The sequence below is a fragment of the Canis aureus genome, chromosome 18, assembly GCF_053574225.1.
Source record: "Canis aureus isolate CA01 chromosome 18, VMU_Caureus_v.1.0, whole genome shotgun sequence".
In the NCBI taxonomy this organism is placed as follows: domain Eukaryota; kingdom Metazoa; phylum Chordata; class Mammalia; order Carnivora; family Canidae; genus Canis; species Canis aureus.
This window is the reverse complement of record NC_135628.1, coordinates 52,611,854-52,625,947: the sequence shown is the minus strand read 5'-3', so window position 1 is coordinate 52,625,947 and position 14,094 is coordinate 52,611,854. Positions and strand designations below refer to the sequence as shown.

General features: G+C 40.9%; 1 protein-coding gene across 1 annotated transcript in view; it reads right to left on the bottom strand.

The window, feature by feature from the left end:
- The window catches only part of SND1 (staphylococcal nuclease and tudor domain containing 1), a 420,919-nt gene that overhangs the window by 182,264 nt on the left and 224,561 nt on the right, over positions 1 to 14,094 (bottom strand). Inside the window, exon 13 of the mRNA XM_077857229.1 lies at positions 9,939 to 10,049. Within this exon, the coding sequence (XP_077713355.1) occupies positions 9,939 to 10,049 (111 nt within the window). The remainder of the gene's footprint in view (positions 1 to 9,938; positions 10,050 to 14,094) is intronic.

Genomic DNA, 14,094 nt, shown 5'->3' with positions numbered 1-14,094 from the left:
CCTAATTATTCCTTAGGATAAATCCCTAAAAGTGGAAATGCTGTTTCATAGGGCAATGGAATACAGACTCTGGTTTCAATCTCCCTTTCCCAAGGTGAACCAGCAAAACACATTTTGCCTCATGGACTGAGAGGATAAGGCTGTGACTTAGGTGCTTCTTCTCCAGGCATCCAGATACCTACATATTATCTCCAGTCTTACAACTGTATTTGTAATGACTTAATTGCTCGTTCAAATCCCCATGAAACCACCATGTGTTTGTTTTTATCTCCAATGCACTTGACGAAATATTTGTCACTGGAATATGAACAAATCAGAGAAAATTTTAATGTATCTTTTGACTGAGAAAAAAGCAACAGACTCACAATTCAGAAAATGGTTTTTCCAATATGAGCTACATTTACCGGGGACCTACTAGAAAAGATTCATTGCTGTTCCACAAGAGATTTGGCTCTCTGAACTTGATGCAAAAGCAAGAGGAATGGGAAATAATCTTTCTCAACTTCTGTGCCCAAAGCTGGAGGGGGAGAGTCAAGGGCAGCTTAGGATAAACCAGAAGTGCACGAGAGAATTTATAAGAAATTTGGATGCAGAGAATCCTGCAAATGAAAGAAAGCTATGAAGAGGATTTCCTCTTCACAGGCAGCTATAAAAGTTCTGTACATTGATGTATCAGTGATTAATTATTCTAACTACAGTCATCCTGAGAGATTTCCAAGGATTAGAGCAGAAGTAGGATAGGGATGTCAGTAATAGAGACTCAGCTCTCCAACCCACTCAACCACCTGACATTGCAGATGAGCCAAATCAAGTAAGCACAGCAACTCTCAAGATTATTTCATGTTAAATCAGCCAAGAGCTGGTGGAGGCTACTCAAAAGGAATCAAATTAAGGAGCCACGAATGTAGAGTATGAGGAAGGGGATAGAGACAAGAGTCAAAAGGAATAAGCAGCTGTTCAACTGCCTTGGTGGAGAACAGGTATGGCTGTGATCACAGGGAAGGCACTACTAGGCAGTGAAGTCCCAAAGAAATCCAAAGCTTCCCCATTCCCTGGCTTGTTCTCTATTACTCAGAATCATGATCTTAATTCCAACTAAAATAAAGATTATTAATCTTTCATAAAAGGATATCTGTTTCGATTTGTTTTACAGTGGTCAGGAATTGGGCAGTGGTTATCAAATTTCAGTGTGCACCATAATTACCTGAAGTATGTGTTATAAGACATTGCTGTGATTTAACTCCAGAATTTCTGAATCAGGAGGTCTCAGGTGGGGGGAAAATTGGCGGGAGGGGAGAAGCCCATGAATTCACACTTCTAACAAACGAAAGTTATCTAGAAAGATAACTCTAGAATTTCCTCTGAATGACTACAGCCAGAGCACACCAATGAATACAGGAAACACTGGGTAAGGAAGATTTATTAGGAGTTCATTATTTGACCATGACCTATTGAACCACCCATGTCTCTGTGTACAACATAGCAGAAAAACCTAATGGGTTCCAACTGTACCCCAAATCTTCACACCAGTCATCAAGATACATCTCACAGTCTGAGTTCTACCAGAAGGAACTGGGGGTAGGGTGGGAAGAGAAGGATATGGTAAAGAGAGTGAGCAGATCCTCATAATATCCTGAAGGAGTAAACTATCTGGAAATGGAGACATTATGCAGCTCTCCAGAAGTGGCCATTTGTGTTGCTTTAAATGCAGATTGATTACTGCTATTTGGATGTTGAGTGCATCATCTTTTCTGAAGAAAGGGAAAAGCTAAATTTCCCCACATTCAGCTGTATCGTCAAATCACTTCCCCACACCAGCTCTTTTAATGCATTTTCCTGTTATCATATCCACTTGCAATAGCTGATTCACTCAACAGTGAATCCCTCCCCTGGCCCACTAACATGTGCTGAATCCCATTAACAACCTCATAACCATGACATGTAACTGTAAGCCCCAAATGTAGTGAGGTGTGCATTTCCAGGGTTAAAAAAGGAAGGAAGCCACCAAGATACTGAAGAGAAAGAACAGCCTCCTTTCTCTGTATTGGTCTCCAACCTGTACTGGCAGGATGTAAAGCAGCTGAGTGGAGAGAGCAGTAGAAGACCATTCACCCAACTCCAGCTTTCTAGGATACTCAGGCTAGAAACCCAACAGCTCCCAGTGTTACAGAATTCTACAACTCCACAGTAAAGGAGAGAGGAAAGCTTCCAATCAAAGCTGTTTTTCACAGTATTCAGGAGGCCCTAGTTTTATTCAAAGAGAAATTTCACTTGTTGAGGTCATTAGATTGAAAGTGAGAAATCTTGGTTTATTTAAAGCTGTACCATTAAACTATTGAGAAGATAAGAACAGAGGCTGGATAGAAGAGATGAATTTCACGGAAATGCTCTCATGGGAAAATTTAATAGAAATGAGAGATGGAATAAAAAAAGATGTAAGGCAGGCTGTGTTAATGGAAAGGGAGAAAGGAGGAGGGGCTAAGAAAACAGGAGGAAAAGCAAAGAAATAGGGAAAAATCACAATTTCCAGAGGTACTATTAAAGTTATTTAATGTCGGTCCCTCTGAGATTACATGCTTTGTAAGGCTGGAGTCTATTATCTTTCTTCTTCTTTACTATTATCCCCAATGCCGGGACCCAGGATACACTCAAGAAAATGAGAATGGAGAGAAGAAATGAATGCAAAGCCATCACTGGCAAGAGAAATCTGCCTTGGGGCAGCCTGGGTGGCTCTGCGGTTTAGCGTCACCTTCGGCCCAGGTTGTGGTCCTGGACACCCGGGATCGAGTCCCACGTCAGGCACCCTGCATGGAGCCTGCTTCTTCCTCTGCCTGTGTCTCTACCTCTGTGTGTGTGTGTGTGTGTGTGTGTCTCATGAATAAATAAATGAAATCAAGAGAAACCTGCCTTGAACCACTATTCCCAGTAGAGGAATGATCTGTTTTCTTGGAGAAGTGGTTAACTCATATAATCTATACCTTGTGATAGGACATATTAGTATCAAAATTTCAAAACACACACTCAAATTCAATACCAGTTTCCTCACTGGATAGGTGTAACACAGATGAAACTTGCTTTTTATTAACACACTTAACAAATGGAACTGCATAGTGCTGAACTCTTCCATTTAAGAATCCTAAAGCCAGAGGTCTTAACTTAGCAATGGAAAGTGCTGGTGAGTAAGTCTTCACATTTCATTTATAACCAGTACTGTAAATGCAGGTTAAAGATACAGAGAGGAGGGACTCTATCCAAAAGCTCTGTTTTTTTTTTTTCCCCCCAAGAAAGAGCTTAAAAAAATTTTTTTTCACCTATTGAAATTTTGTGGAAAAACTCCTATAAATCAGGAAAAAAGTGAAGGTGCTCTGGCTACATTAAGAATAGGAGACTAAAACACTTCTTTCCCAGTGGTACAGAAAGCACTTTAGTAGTAATGCAAAATGCATTTGTAACTCACTGCTACTAACATGGAAATGGTAGGTCCACCTTGGCCCCCAATAACTGCATCATCAAGGGAGAATGTTACTTCAAACTGTTTCCTTCTTCATAATGACTACTGATATTGGCCTAGGAAAGGGTTAGCAAGTTCTAGATTTCTGATCAAAGTCCGTGATGGAAATGCCAGTCTGGATTTCCTAGAGGTTCCAGCAGAGAGAAGCTGCAACAAGGGAGGGTGCTGTCAACCACAGTAGGTAAAAGCACAAGAGACAAATAACAGGATTTTAATCAAGGACTGGTGTTTATGGGGTTTGGAGACTAGAGGTGCAGAGGTCAGCAAGGCAGGATTGCTACTTATTTGTTTATATTTTTAAAGAAAATCTTGCAAGATTTGTTCCATAAGAAACATAAGTCCCCATGGAGACTGGAAAGGAGCCCAGGCAGAGCTGAGATAGGGGGCAGGCTTCCACTTGCCTTTTAAAGGACACCACCAGTTTCCTCAATCTGCAGTGTGCAGGGCAAGGAGCATACACACAAAAAGATAAGGGAGAGTCTGCCCTTTTCTCTTCTCATGAGATAACCCTAACCTCATTATGTATGTCCAGAATGATTCTAAATTCATTTAAATCTGCTCAGACACTAGATTGTTCGATGCAATTGCTTTCCCACAGTCAAGCTGGGGCATCAATTTCTTTTTTGAATATATACATCCTTATGTTGAAATTACAAAATCTTAGAATTAAAAGGTGCCTTAAAGGAATAAAGCCCCAACGCTGAGCTAACAGAACTTCTGTGTTTTCCAGCAACAAGCCACAGATTCTAACAGTTTCTAAGAAATTTTAAAATATTACATTTTTAAATCACGTTACTGGTAGCTTCAGGAGAATGCACAGATGATATCCCCCGGGTCTGGATGTCCAAGGAAAACAAGGCACACAGCCAGGCTTTGATCTGGCTCCAAGCATTACCACCAGCTCATCTTCAGTGCCCATAACAAGCTCAACAAAAGCCCACTCGAAAGACCTCTTAGAATGCTAAGGAAATTCACATTCTGGCCTACTTAAAATTAAACTGGAAGTGTTATACCAAATACATAGGCTAGAATATGAGAGACAATAAAAAAGGTCCCAATAATGACTCACTCAGTATCTTAGAAATACTTCAGAAGGATATGAGACAGATCCTCTAAAGGAGTCAAAAGCCCCACCTTAGGCTTAGGACACCCATCAATCCAAGTAAAGCAGTGAGCCAGCTGAGTGAGAAATACCACAATAAAATAAGAATTCAAAGTGTTGGAAAGTCCACATGGAAATGAAAAATTAGGGGTGTGCAGAAAAGACATGATGTGTCAGGTTCCCAGTGAAGCCTATACAAGGTCCCTAAAAGGGAGAACCAAATTCAGGAGTGACAACATGAAGCATGGGTCAGCTGCATAAAAGGTCTTTTTTTTTTTACTAAAAACACAAAGTACACACACTAAAACTCTCAGAACCCTGGGACAAAACCAAGGGCTTTTCAATGGAGCCCATAAGATAGGCAAGGTGTGAGAGTATCACCAAAAATGCCAAAAATCTTATCTTGCCAGGACACAAGGTAATGAGGGAGGAGGCAGCTGATGACAGACAACCCAACTGGAAAGGAAGGTGCCTACTGGGAATTACAAGTGTATTTATCCCTCTAACAAAGAAGATGTGCTTTCCTCTAAATATGCCAGGTATTGGAGGTATAATGAGGGTTTCCCAGAAGTAGAGAAGCATGTGAAAAAAGGGGCCTGGAAGGGTCAGGCATGCTGAAGAGAGTAGCCAAGATGGTATGAACTTGTTCCTGGCAGGCAGGTGGATATGCTTGAAAATAGTGGGCTGACTTCAAACTGGTACTTTCCCTCCCCTCTCTCTCTCCTGGCTTCCCAGTGAGCACATAATTCATCACTTCCTGAACTTGAACCACGTGGTCCGAGAAACTGTGGCAGGACAGAGTCCCTGGCAGGGGAAGCAGCGGCTGCAGAGCCCTAAGAAAGCTCATCGACTCCTGGACAGGCAGCCACGCTGACCTGCGAAGTCAGGCACATTAACAGGCTGCTCTTTCCCCAAAGCTTACAATGTTTCTCAAAAAGGATTAATGGCCAAGCAGTGCTGTGGAAAGCAGAGTCAACGGAAGAGCACTGTGCACCAATGCCGATATTGCCAGTGATAACCAGAGGGAAAAACAGGAATCTAGAGGTCAGGGACAAAGCAATCTGTTAGAAACAACACCCCTGTAGGGAAGGGCTAAAGAAAGTGATAGCCTTGCTACATTACCTTCATCCATGTATTATTTACCTAGTGAGTTCCAGGATGAAAGACTGATATGAATATAGCAGAAGTTATTAATTTGGCCTTTGCTAAAGCATTAGATATAGCACCTCAAGAAATTATACTTGGGAAATTAATTCAAATTGGCTTGGTTTGGCACACAATCACCCAAGATTAAAAAGTAGCTGAAGGATGATTATTAAAAGACAGTTAAGTGACAGTCCATGTAGTGAGAGACTTGGGGTCAACATCAAAGCCATTCTTGTTTAGGGGTTCTATTTAGGGCCCAGGAAAGGAGTAAACAACTCACTAATGAGATCTGCAGAGGACACGAAGCTGGGAGGTGGAGGAACCGCACTGACAGGGGCATAAAATTACAAGGCAGAGTTCAACTGGAAAAAATAGCTCATCTATCTAGGGGAAAACAACCCTATACTAAAATAATATTCAGCAGACAGGCCAGATAAGGGGCAGCAGAAGCATGTACAAAGAGCTCAGACATGCTGTAATGTGCCAGAACCAAGTAAGAATGGTAAGGGAACACAAAGAATGTACGCCATGAAGAAATGGAGGGCTTCAAAGTGAAAGCAAACTAAAAGCAGAGTGGCAGAAAATAGGTGGTCTTAAAGCAAAGTCAATTCTACCACTAATAAAATGGGGGAGCATACATTCTGAACTGAAAACATTTTTTGGATGGCTACAAAACCACCATTCCCATCTGGCAGGTGTTCCAATCTTTCTCGGATCTTCATTTACCTCACTGAGGGGTCGTATCTACAGGATGGCACTGGGCCACCATCCTGGGGCTAACATACTGCTTTTAAGGAAGACTCACAGGTCATGCTGGCCATTTCTCCTACTTCTTTTATGAGGTCTGTACTGCCTTATGGCAAGGCTTCACCGGTTTGGGAAGTGGTTAATTCCTCTCTGTTTACTCAACCTGCAACAGTGCAATGGCCCCGAAGCCAGTTTTTCCACTACCAGTCTGAAAGCAATGGCTCAACACAATTATCTCTAGGCTGCTCACTGCTTTACCAGACAAGCATGTTGTTACATTGATTCCACTTTAAAATGAGTGCTAAGTAGGCCGTTTTCTTCCTAAAACCTCAAAGTTTAAAAATGTCACTATCCTCAACACCCAAAAAATAAATAACCCAATTCAAAAATGGGCAGAGATGTGAACATTTTTTTCCAAAGAAGACATACACATGGTCAACAGACACACAAAAAAGATGTTCAATATTAATGATCATCAGAGAAATGTAAATCAAAACCACAATAAGATATCACCTTGCACCTGTTGGAATGGCTAAAACATAAGAAACAACAGGTGCTGGTGAGGATGCAGACAAAGGCGAACCTTCTTGCACTGTTGGTAGGAATGCAAACTGGTGCAGTTACTCTGGAATACAGTATGGAGGTTTCCAAAAGGTTAAAAATAGAAATACCCTATGATCCAGCTATTGTACTACTAGGTATTTACTCTAAGAATACAAAAATACTGATTTGAAGGGATACACGTACTCCAATATTTATGGCAGCATTATGTACAATTGCCAAATTATGGAAAGAGCCCTAGTGTCTGCTGATTGATGAAAGGATAAAGAAGTGGTGTGTATACATACACACACGCACACTGGACTATTACTCAGCCATAAAAAAAGAATGAAATCCTGCCATTTGCAACAACATTGAGGGAGCTAGACAGTATTATGCTAAGTGAAATAAGTCAGAGAAAGACAAGTATCATATGACTTTACTCATGTGGAATTGAAGAAACAAAACAAATGAGCAAAGCGGGAAAAAAGAGGGAAGCAAACCAAAAAACAGTATCTTAACTATACAGAACAAACTGATGGTATCAAAGGGGAGGTGGGTATGGGAAATAGGTAATGGGGATTAAGGAGTGCACTTGCTGAGATGAGCACTGGGTGATGTATGGAAGTGCTGAATCATTATACTACACACCTGAAACTAATATTACACTGTACCTTAACTGAAATTTAAATAAAAACTTAAAATATATTTAGAACATAATCTATAAAAACAATTTCAATATCTATGTATACTCATTAAACATAGCACAAGTAGCTATCTTCAACAGCATAAGAAAGCTTGTTGGGGTGGCTGGCTAGCTTAGTTGGAAGAGAAGGCAACTCTTGATCTTGGAGTTGTGAACTCAAGCCCCACAATGGATGGGTGTATAACTTAAAAAAAAAAAAATCAGGGATGCCTGGGTGGCTCAGTGGTTGGGCAGCTGCCTTTGACTCAGGTCATGATCCTGGGATCTGGGATCGAGTCCCATATCGGGCTCCCCAGGAGGAACCTGCTTCTCCCTCTGCCTATGTCTCTGCCTCTCTCTCTGTGTGTGTCTCATGAATAAATAAAAAAAATAAAAAGTTTAAAATAAAAAAGAAAGTTTGTTGTGGCCTCACTTTCCAGAGCAGCTAGGCAAATTATTTTCATAATTCCAGCAAATATTTGCCTGTTACATATATTTACTAGTGGCAGAGTGACACCAGGGCAGAAAACAGGAGTCTAGATCCCATTGTATTAATTAGTGCTCCTGCTATGCTGGGAACATATAACCTATTTTTTTTAAGTTATCACCAGGTCACACTGAGCCCACCCACACAGGCTGAGCACAGACTCACCTTCTGAATCCCCACTGAAGTATGGTCTAATCGCTATCCATTTCCTAGAGTATCTATATCATCAAATAGTACTTAGCAATGTGAAGCTGCATTTCCCAATATGGGTTCTTTCAGCCAGGCTGCCTTAGTGATAATATAGGCATGGAGAGAAGGAAAAGTGAGGAACAATTGAGAGAAAAACCAATTATGGATTACATATCATATTATTTTACGCTGGCCATTAAAGAGTCTTAAAACAACAAAGCTACTGGTGTTTCCACTGAATTCTTTGTGTTTGTCAATTAGGTTTTTTAAAAAAATATTTTATTTATTTATTCATAGAGACACAGAGAGAGAGAGGCACAGAGACACAGGCAGAGGGAGAAGCAGGCTCCATGCAGGGTCTGCAGAATCACACCCCAGGCTGCAGGCGGCGCTAAACCGCTGCACCACAGGGGCTGCCCTGTCAGTTAGGTTTTATTTAGACAGGGGCTATTGGGAAAAGCCCACAAGAAAGAATACAAAAAGCCACAACAGTCTGACACACTGATTTCTTAGCTGACATTCTGTGTGACATTCTATAGATGCTCTATCCATCAGGATGTGACATGATGTTAGAGGTAAATGTCACATATCAGGGCAATGTTCTGTGCCAAAGAGCAAAAGAAGTGATCTCAATGACAAAGTCTGGAGTATAGATAACATGTGCCCAAACTCATTCCTCCTCAAACTTAAGAGTATAACCTGGCAACTACCAAACTTCTAGAACTAAATAAGTGGCTGAGTGTGGCACATGCCTCTTTGAAATAGTGGCTATATTTTGATTGAGACCAAGCAGTCGGCTGAACTACCCAAGTTAGTTCAGCATCAGCTCATTTTTTGTTCTTTCCTAAGAAGTCTGGGAATCACTAAACTACCAGCACCACCCACTGACAGAAGTTTCTGTGAGTAAGAGCCATAGGGAATGTCACTGGTTAAGAAATAACACTGAGCAGAACGCATGTCCTTGGGGCAACCAGCCACAGGGATGAAGGACAAGAATAAAATGTCACAGGGCTTCTTAAATGCTCTCCTGCCAGCTGTCAGAAGTGTGAAACAAAAACTCATTTCCTAATAAATGTTTTCATTTCCTTTGTACATGATGAAAGGCTGAGCGGTGATAAATGGGAGGGGCTTGGGAGCAGAGGTCTCTAGAGGTAAGAACCTGAGGCAAATGTCCTGCACACATAAACAGAACTTCATTGTTAGTCCCATGGAACGACAGGATGGGGGTGGTAAAAATACCTTAAATTCTCACCTAGGTTTCATTTTATATCTACAGGAGATCATATTTACTATATGTCTATTTTGCAGATCTAAAGAAAATGGAGGTCCAAGTGTATTTAATCAAGGTTACACAGCACATTCGAAGTGTGCCCTTTTCTTTTGATCCTTAAAGTGTGGGATAAAAGTGTACTACAAGCTTTTTCAGCGTATTGCTTTCCATCACATTCTGCTCAGGGATAGGCAGAATAGTGGGAAAGAAAAAGTGGGACTGTTGGACCCAGTGTGTTCACTTTGGAATTATTCATCTCACCTGGCCTCTGCAGCAAGCAGCTCATCATAGTGAGAGGATCGCTGATCGTCATCCTGCCGGTATCTGATCACCGTGGCTAGACCTTTGCTGACAAGGGCCTCAGCAATGTTTCTGCAACAGAAAAGATAGGTCAGTGAGCACTAGAGCTGCATACAGGGCTCAGTCAACAGAAATAATAACATTTAGCACCTGGAGGTCTTAATGCATCCTGACACAGGCAGGGAGAAGACCAATGAGTTGCTTAACTAGAAATCCAAATAAAAGATGGAATACCAAAGTTCCTACCTAGCTCAGCACCTTTCTGGTTACTACAGTCAGATGCTATATGAATCCATACATAAAAACTAGCAGAAAATATCTGTAAAAAGCCCACATTAGGCAGGGCTATTTACAGAATGTTATAAACAAGCCACTACCCTCAAGAAAAGTCTTCTCTAAAATATCAGGCACATAGATAAAAAACAAAACACATAAAAGCATGACCTAAATTTCTTAAAATCTCCTTTCTAGTCTATACTGTAACTAGAAAAATGCCTCATTCCAGCTTGGCAATGTTAGAAAGGTTAGTTTAACCTAATACCTCAGTGCTTCTCTTCTCCTCAGAACTCCTGACAGTGAAAAAAAAAAAAAAAAAGGGCAGCCCCAGTGGCGCAGCAGTTTAGCGCCGCCTGCAGCCCAGGGCGTGATCCTGGAGACCCTGGATCGAGTCCCATGTCAGGCTCCCTGCATGGAGCCTGCTTCTCCCTCTTCCTGTGCCTCTGCCTCTCATTCTCTCTCTCTCTCTGTCTCTATGAATAAATAAATAAATCTTAAAAAAAAAAAAAAAAAGAACTCCTGACAGTGGCTCTTCCACCCAAAAGGGGCTTCTCGAAGGTAAAACTATGAATTTGGTGGCTGGTGCATGGTTCACATGGTAAAAATGGAAGTTCTTTATGAAGAAACGGCATGAGATAGAAGAAAAAATTAGGTAAGAAGTGTAAATATGAGATGACCAGATTCATAGCAATACTCCAAATAGAGAGTCCTTTTAGGACTACAGAAATATTTAGCTTAAAGCCCTGTTTATTAAAGCAATTCTCAAATGTGTCGTCTTCTTCACCAGAATAAGAGGTGCCACTGTAAGTGGCCTCCATATACTCTAACTAGAGAAGAGTACATTGGAAATACTCTCAGACAACAAATAGAGCATATTTGCATGGTTCCTCGCCAAGATGGAAAAAGACTTTTGATGTGAAGCAAAATAAGCTGCAAACTGCAAAAATAAATTTTCAAAAATTACCTGCAGCAAGCACTGTAGGACAAGAGGCATGATACTATTGGGAGAGAGTGATGGTTATGTCTTTCTTTGTGTCTGTCATAGTTATACCAAAGGCCCCACTCAAACCATCTGGTTAGCTGCCCTACAGGGAGGAGGTAGGGTAAGCAATAGGCTACTGTACCATATGCTATGATTTAGTGTTGTTTGGAAATGTAGTTAACTCTTAACACACTAACATTCTTAGAACCCCAGACTTTAGAGATGCTGGAAGCCAGACTAACCATTCTACATGCATGTTTAAACCACTGAAGGGTTCTCTTCATCAAAACCCAGGTATTTAGTTTTTTAAAAGAAGAAGAAAAAAATATGTGTGGGTAGAGAAAAGAGGAAAAGATGCTATGGCTGATTCGCTCTCATTATGTGCCCCTCTACTGCCTGCTTATCTACTGCCAGCATGATATTAATATCTCCAAACCGCCACAGAATTAGCACTTCTCAAAATCCACTCCCACAAAGAGGCTGCTTTGCTGGCCACCCTGTCTCCTGAGTCACCGTATAAGTGTGCTGGCAAATGCTCTCATTATCACAGAGTCGGGTTTGGCAGCATGGAGAATACCAACAGCCCCAAATCAGCAGCTGTAGGTATTGATCTATGGTGAGAATTTAACTAAGGGTACTATCAAGAACCCCAAAGGGGCAGGAGAGCAGCTCCAACCACTAACAGGTGAGAGAGACTAGGGGGATGGCTCCACCTATGGCAGGTTGAGATGTCTTGGTGACCTGAAATGCTCAAAGAACAAAGACTTCTTTGTTACTGCACTTGTAACTACTGCACACTGACATTTACAGTCAATACATGGGGATTGAAGGAGAAAGCTGGAATGACTGAGCAGGCAAGAAAAGATCCACACAAATAAGCCCCTACATGAAGAGAGAAAATGAAGCAAAATAGCACAAATGTTCAGTGATACACTCCTGTTAGTACTGCTCACATCAATCCGCAGAATGGAACTGAGAACTTACGCAGCCAGCAGACAACCAAGGGCACAGTCCTTCCGTTCTGTATCCTGTCAGCTAACAGACATTATTAGACAAAGCAGATAAGGCCTAGGATTCCCACTCTACAACCTGTCCACAACCAGCCTCTCCCTTCTCTCCATGGCTTAGCGCGTAAGCCTTGTTTTCTTTGCTTCTTATCCCTAATTACAGATTTCTCCTGGAGGAACAGTGGTGCTGGTGCTTAGTGAGCAGTGAGGAGAGTAAAAACACATGAAATAATAACAGCTGTCATTACTGGGTGTTTACTACGAGGCAAACATGTGAAAATAACATCACATATATTTTCTTCTTGGTGTATATTCCCCTGTGAGGACTCATCACCCCATCTTACAATTATTAATTAATTGCCTATCTGTCTTTCTGAGAGGGCCAGGGCTGCATCTTTCTACACTGAAGTGCCTAGACCAATAGCTGGCATAAAATAGGCAGTACATATTTTCTGAACAAACTTAGTTTATTCGGGGTAATTTTTAAATGTCGCAAAAATCACAGTACATTCTTTTACTTTTGTTTTAATACATCCTGAAAATTCTGAGATACTCTTTTGGAGTATCAGAAAAACACCTAATGGTTTTGGAAATACAGCCTTGGAACATTATTATACTAAGCAACTATTAACCAAGCTTGCCCAGCATAGAATTAAGGACAAAAGCTTTCTATGTGCCTTACCAACTTTTGTCTTTCTCCTCTACATTATCTAAAATTTCAATTTAAAGAGAATGAAAGGGAGAGAGAAAATGGAATTAGCCTAGATCCATGTACTTGACTTTCTTTTGGCCACTAATGAAAGGTCAGGAGATTTTCCCCTTGGCCAAAGATGGCTCAAAACCTGACATGGGTGTATTGACCAGTTGCCCAGTGGAAAAAAAGAAAACATTAAATTATGTGCCATGGCATTAGGCTGCTTTAGACAAATTTATAAGTTCTGCTTTCTTGAGTGTATCAGTAATTCTACTCAAATTACACATGTCTGGCTCGAATGGATAATTCATAATCAGCATATAAAAAGGGACCTAACAGCCTTGGAAGTCTAACAGGAAATCATCTCTCTGTATCAGCTAGAAACACAAAGAATTAGTGCTGAGATTGAAATTCTTCTCCAAGCTAAAAGAGAAATTTAGGTTCTGATAAAACTGAACTGTTGCCATCAGGCATGATCAGATGTTTCTGATACAAGCACAAACAACTTTGGTCTCACATACAGGCTTTCTCAAAAGGTCTCCACATAGTTGACACCTTCTTTGCCCACTGTTTCCTCAGCAAGCAGATTCCAAAAAGCTCATACTTTCCCCTCATAAGATACCTCTGAAACCATGGGGTAGTAAACTCTGCCAACAGGGTGAACAGGTATTCTATGCCCATACAAAAGAGGATTCTTAAAAAGTCGATTTGAATTACAGTAGTTTATAGTTCATCACATTTTTGCCTGCCTTTCCCCATCCCGAGACCCCACCCCAAGGATGGAATAGCAACACGCTGATAGGTCAGATAACTGTCTAAGATTACCTCAATTACTTAACTGGTGTATATGTGTGCAATTCTGAAACAAACTTACAGAAAAGTTGGACATACTGCATATAACAAGGAACATGTCATTACTCTTTGATCTATTTGGTAGTGAGTAACCCATCTGTTATACCCTCACCCGCCAAATCTTTAGTGTGCATTTCCCACAATTCAGGATATTTTCCTACAAAATCAAAAAATAATAGAACCAGAATACCTATAAAGATACATTATTATCATCTAATCCACAAACCCTAATCAAATTTTGTCAATTATTCCAATAGAATATTTAGGGGGGAAAAAGGATCCATGTCTCTTTAGTCTAGACCAATT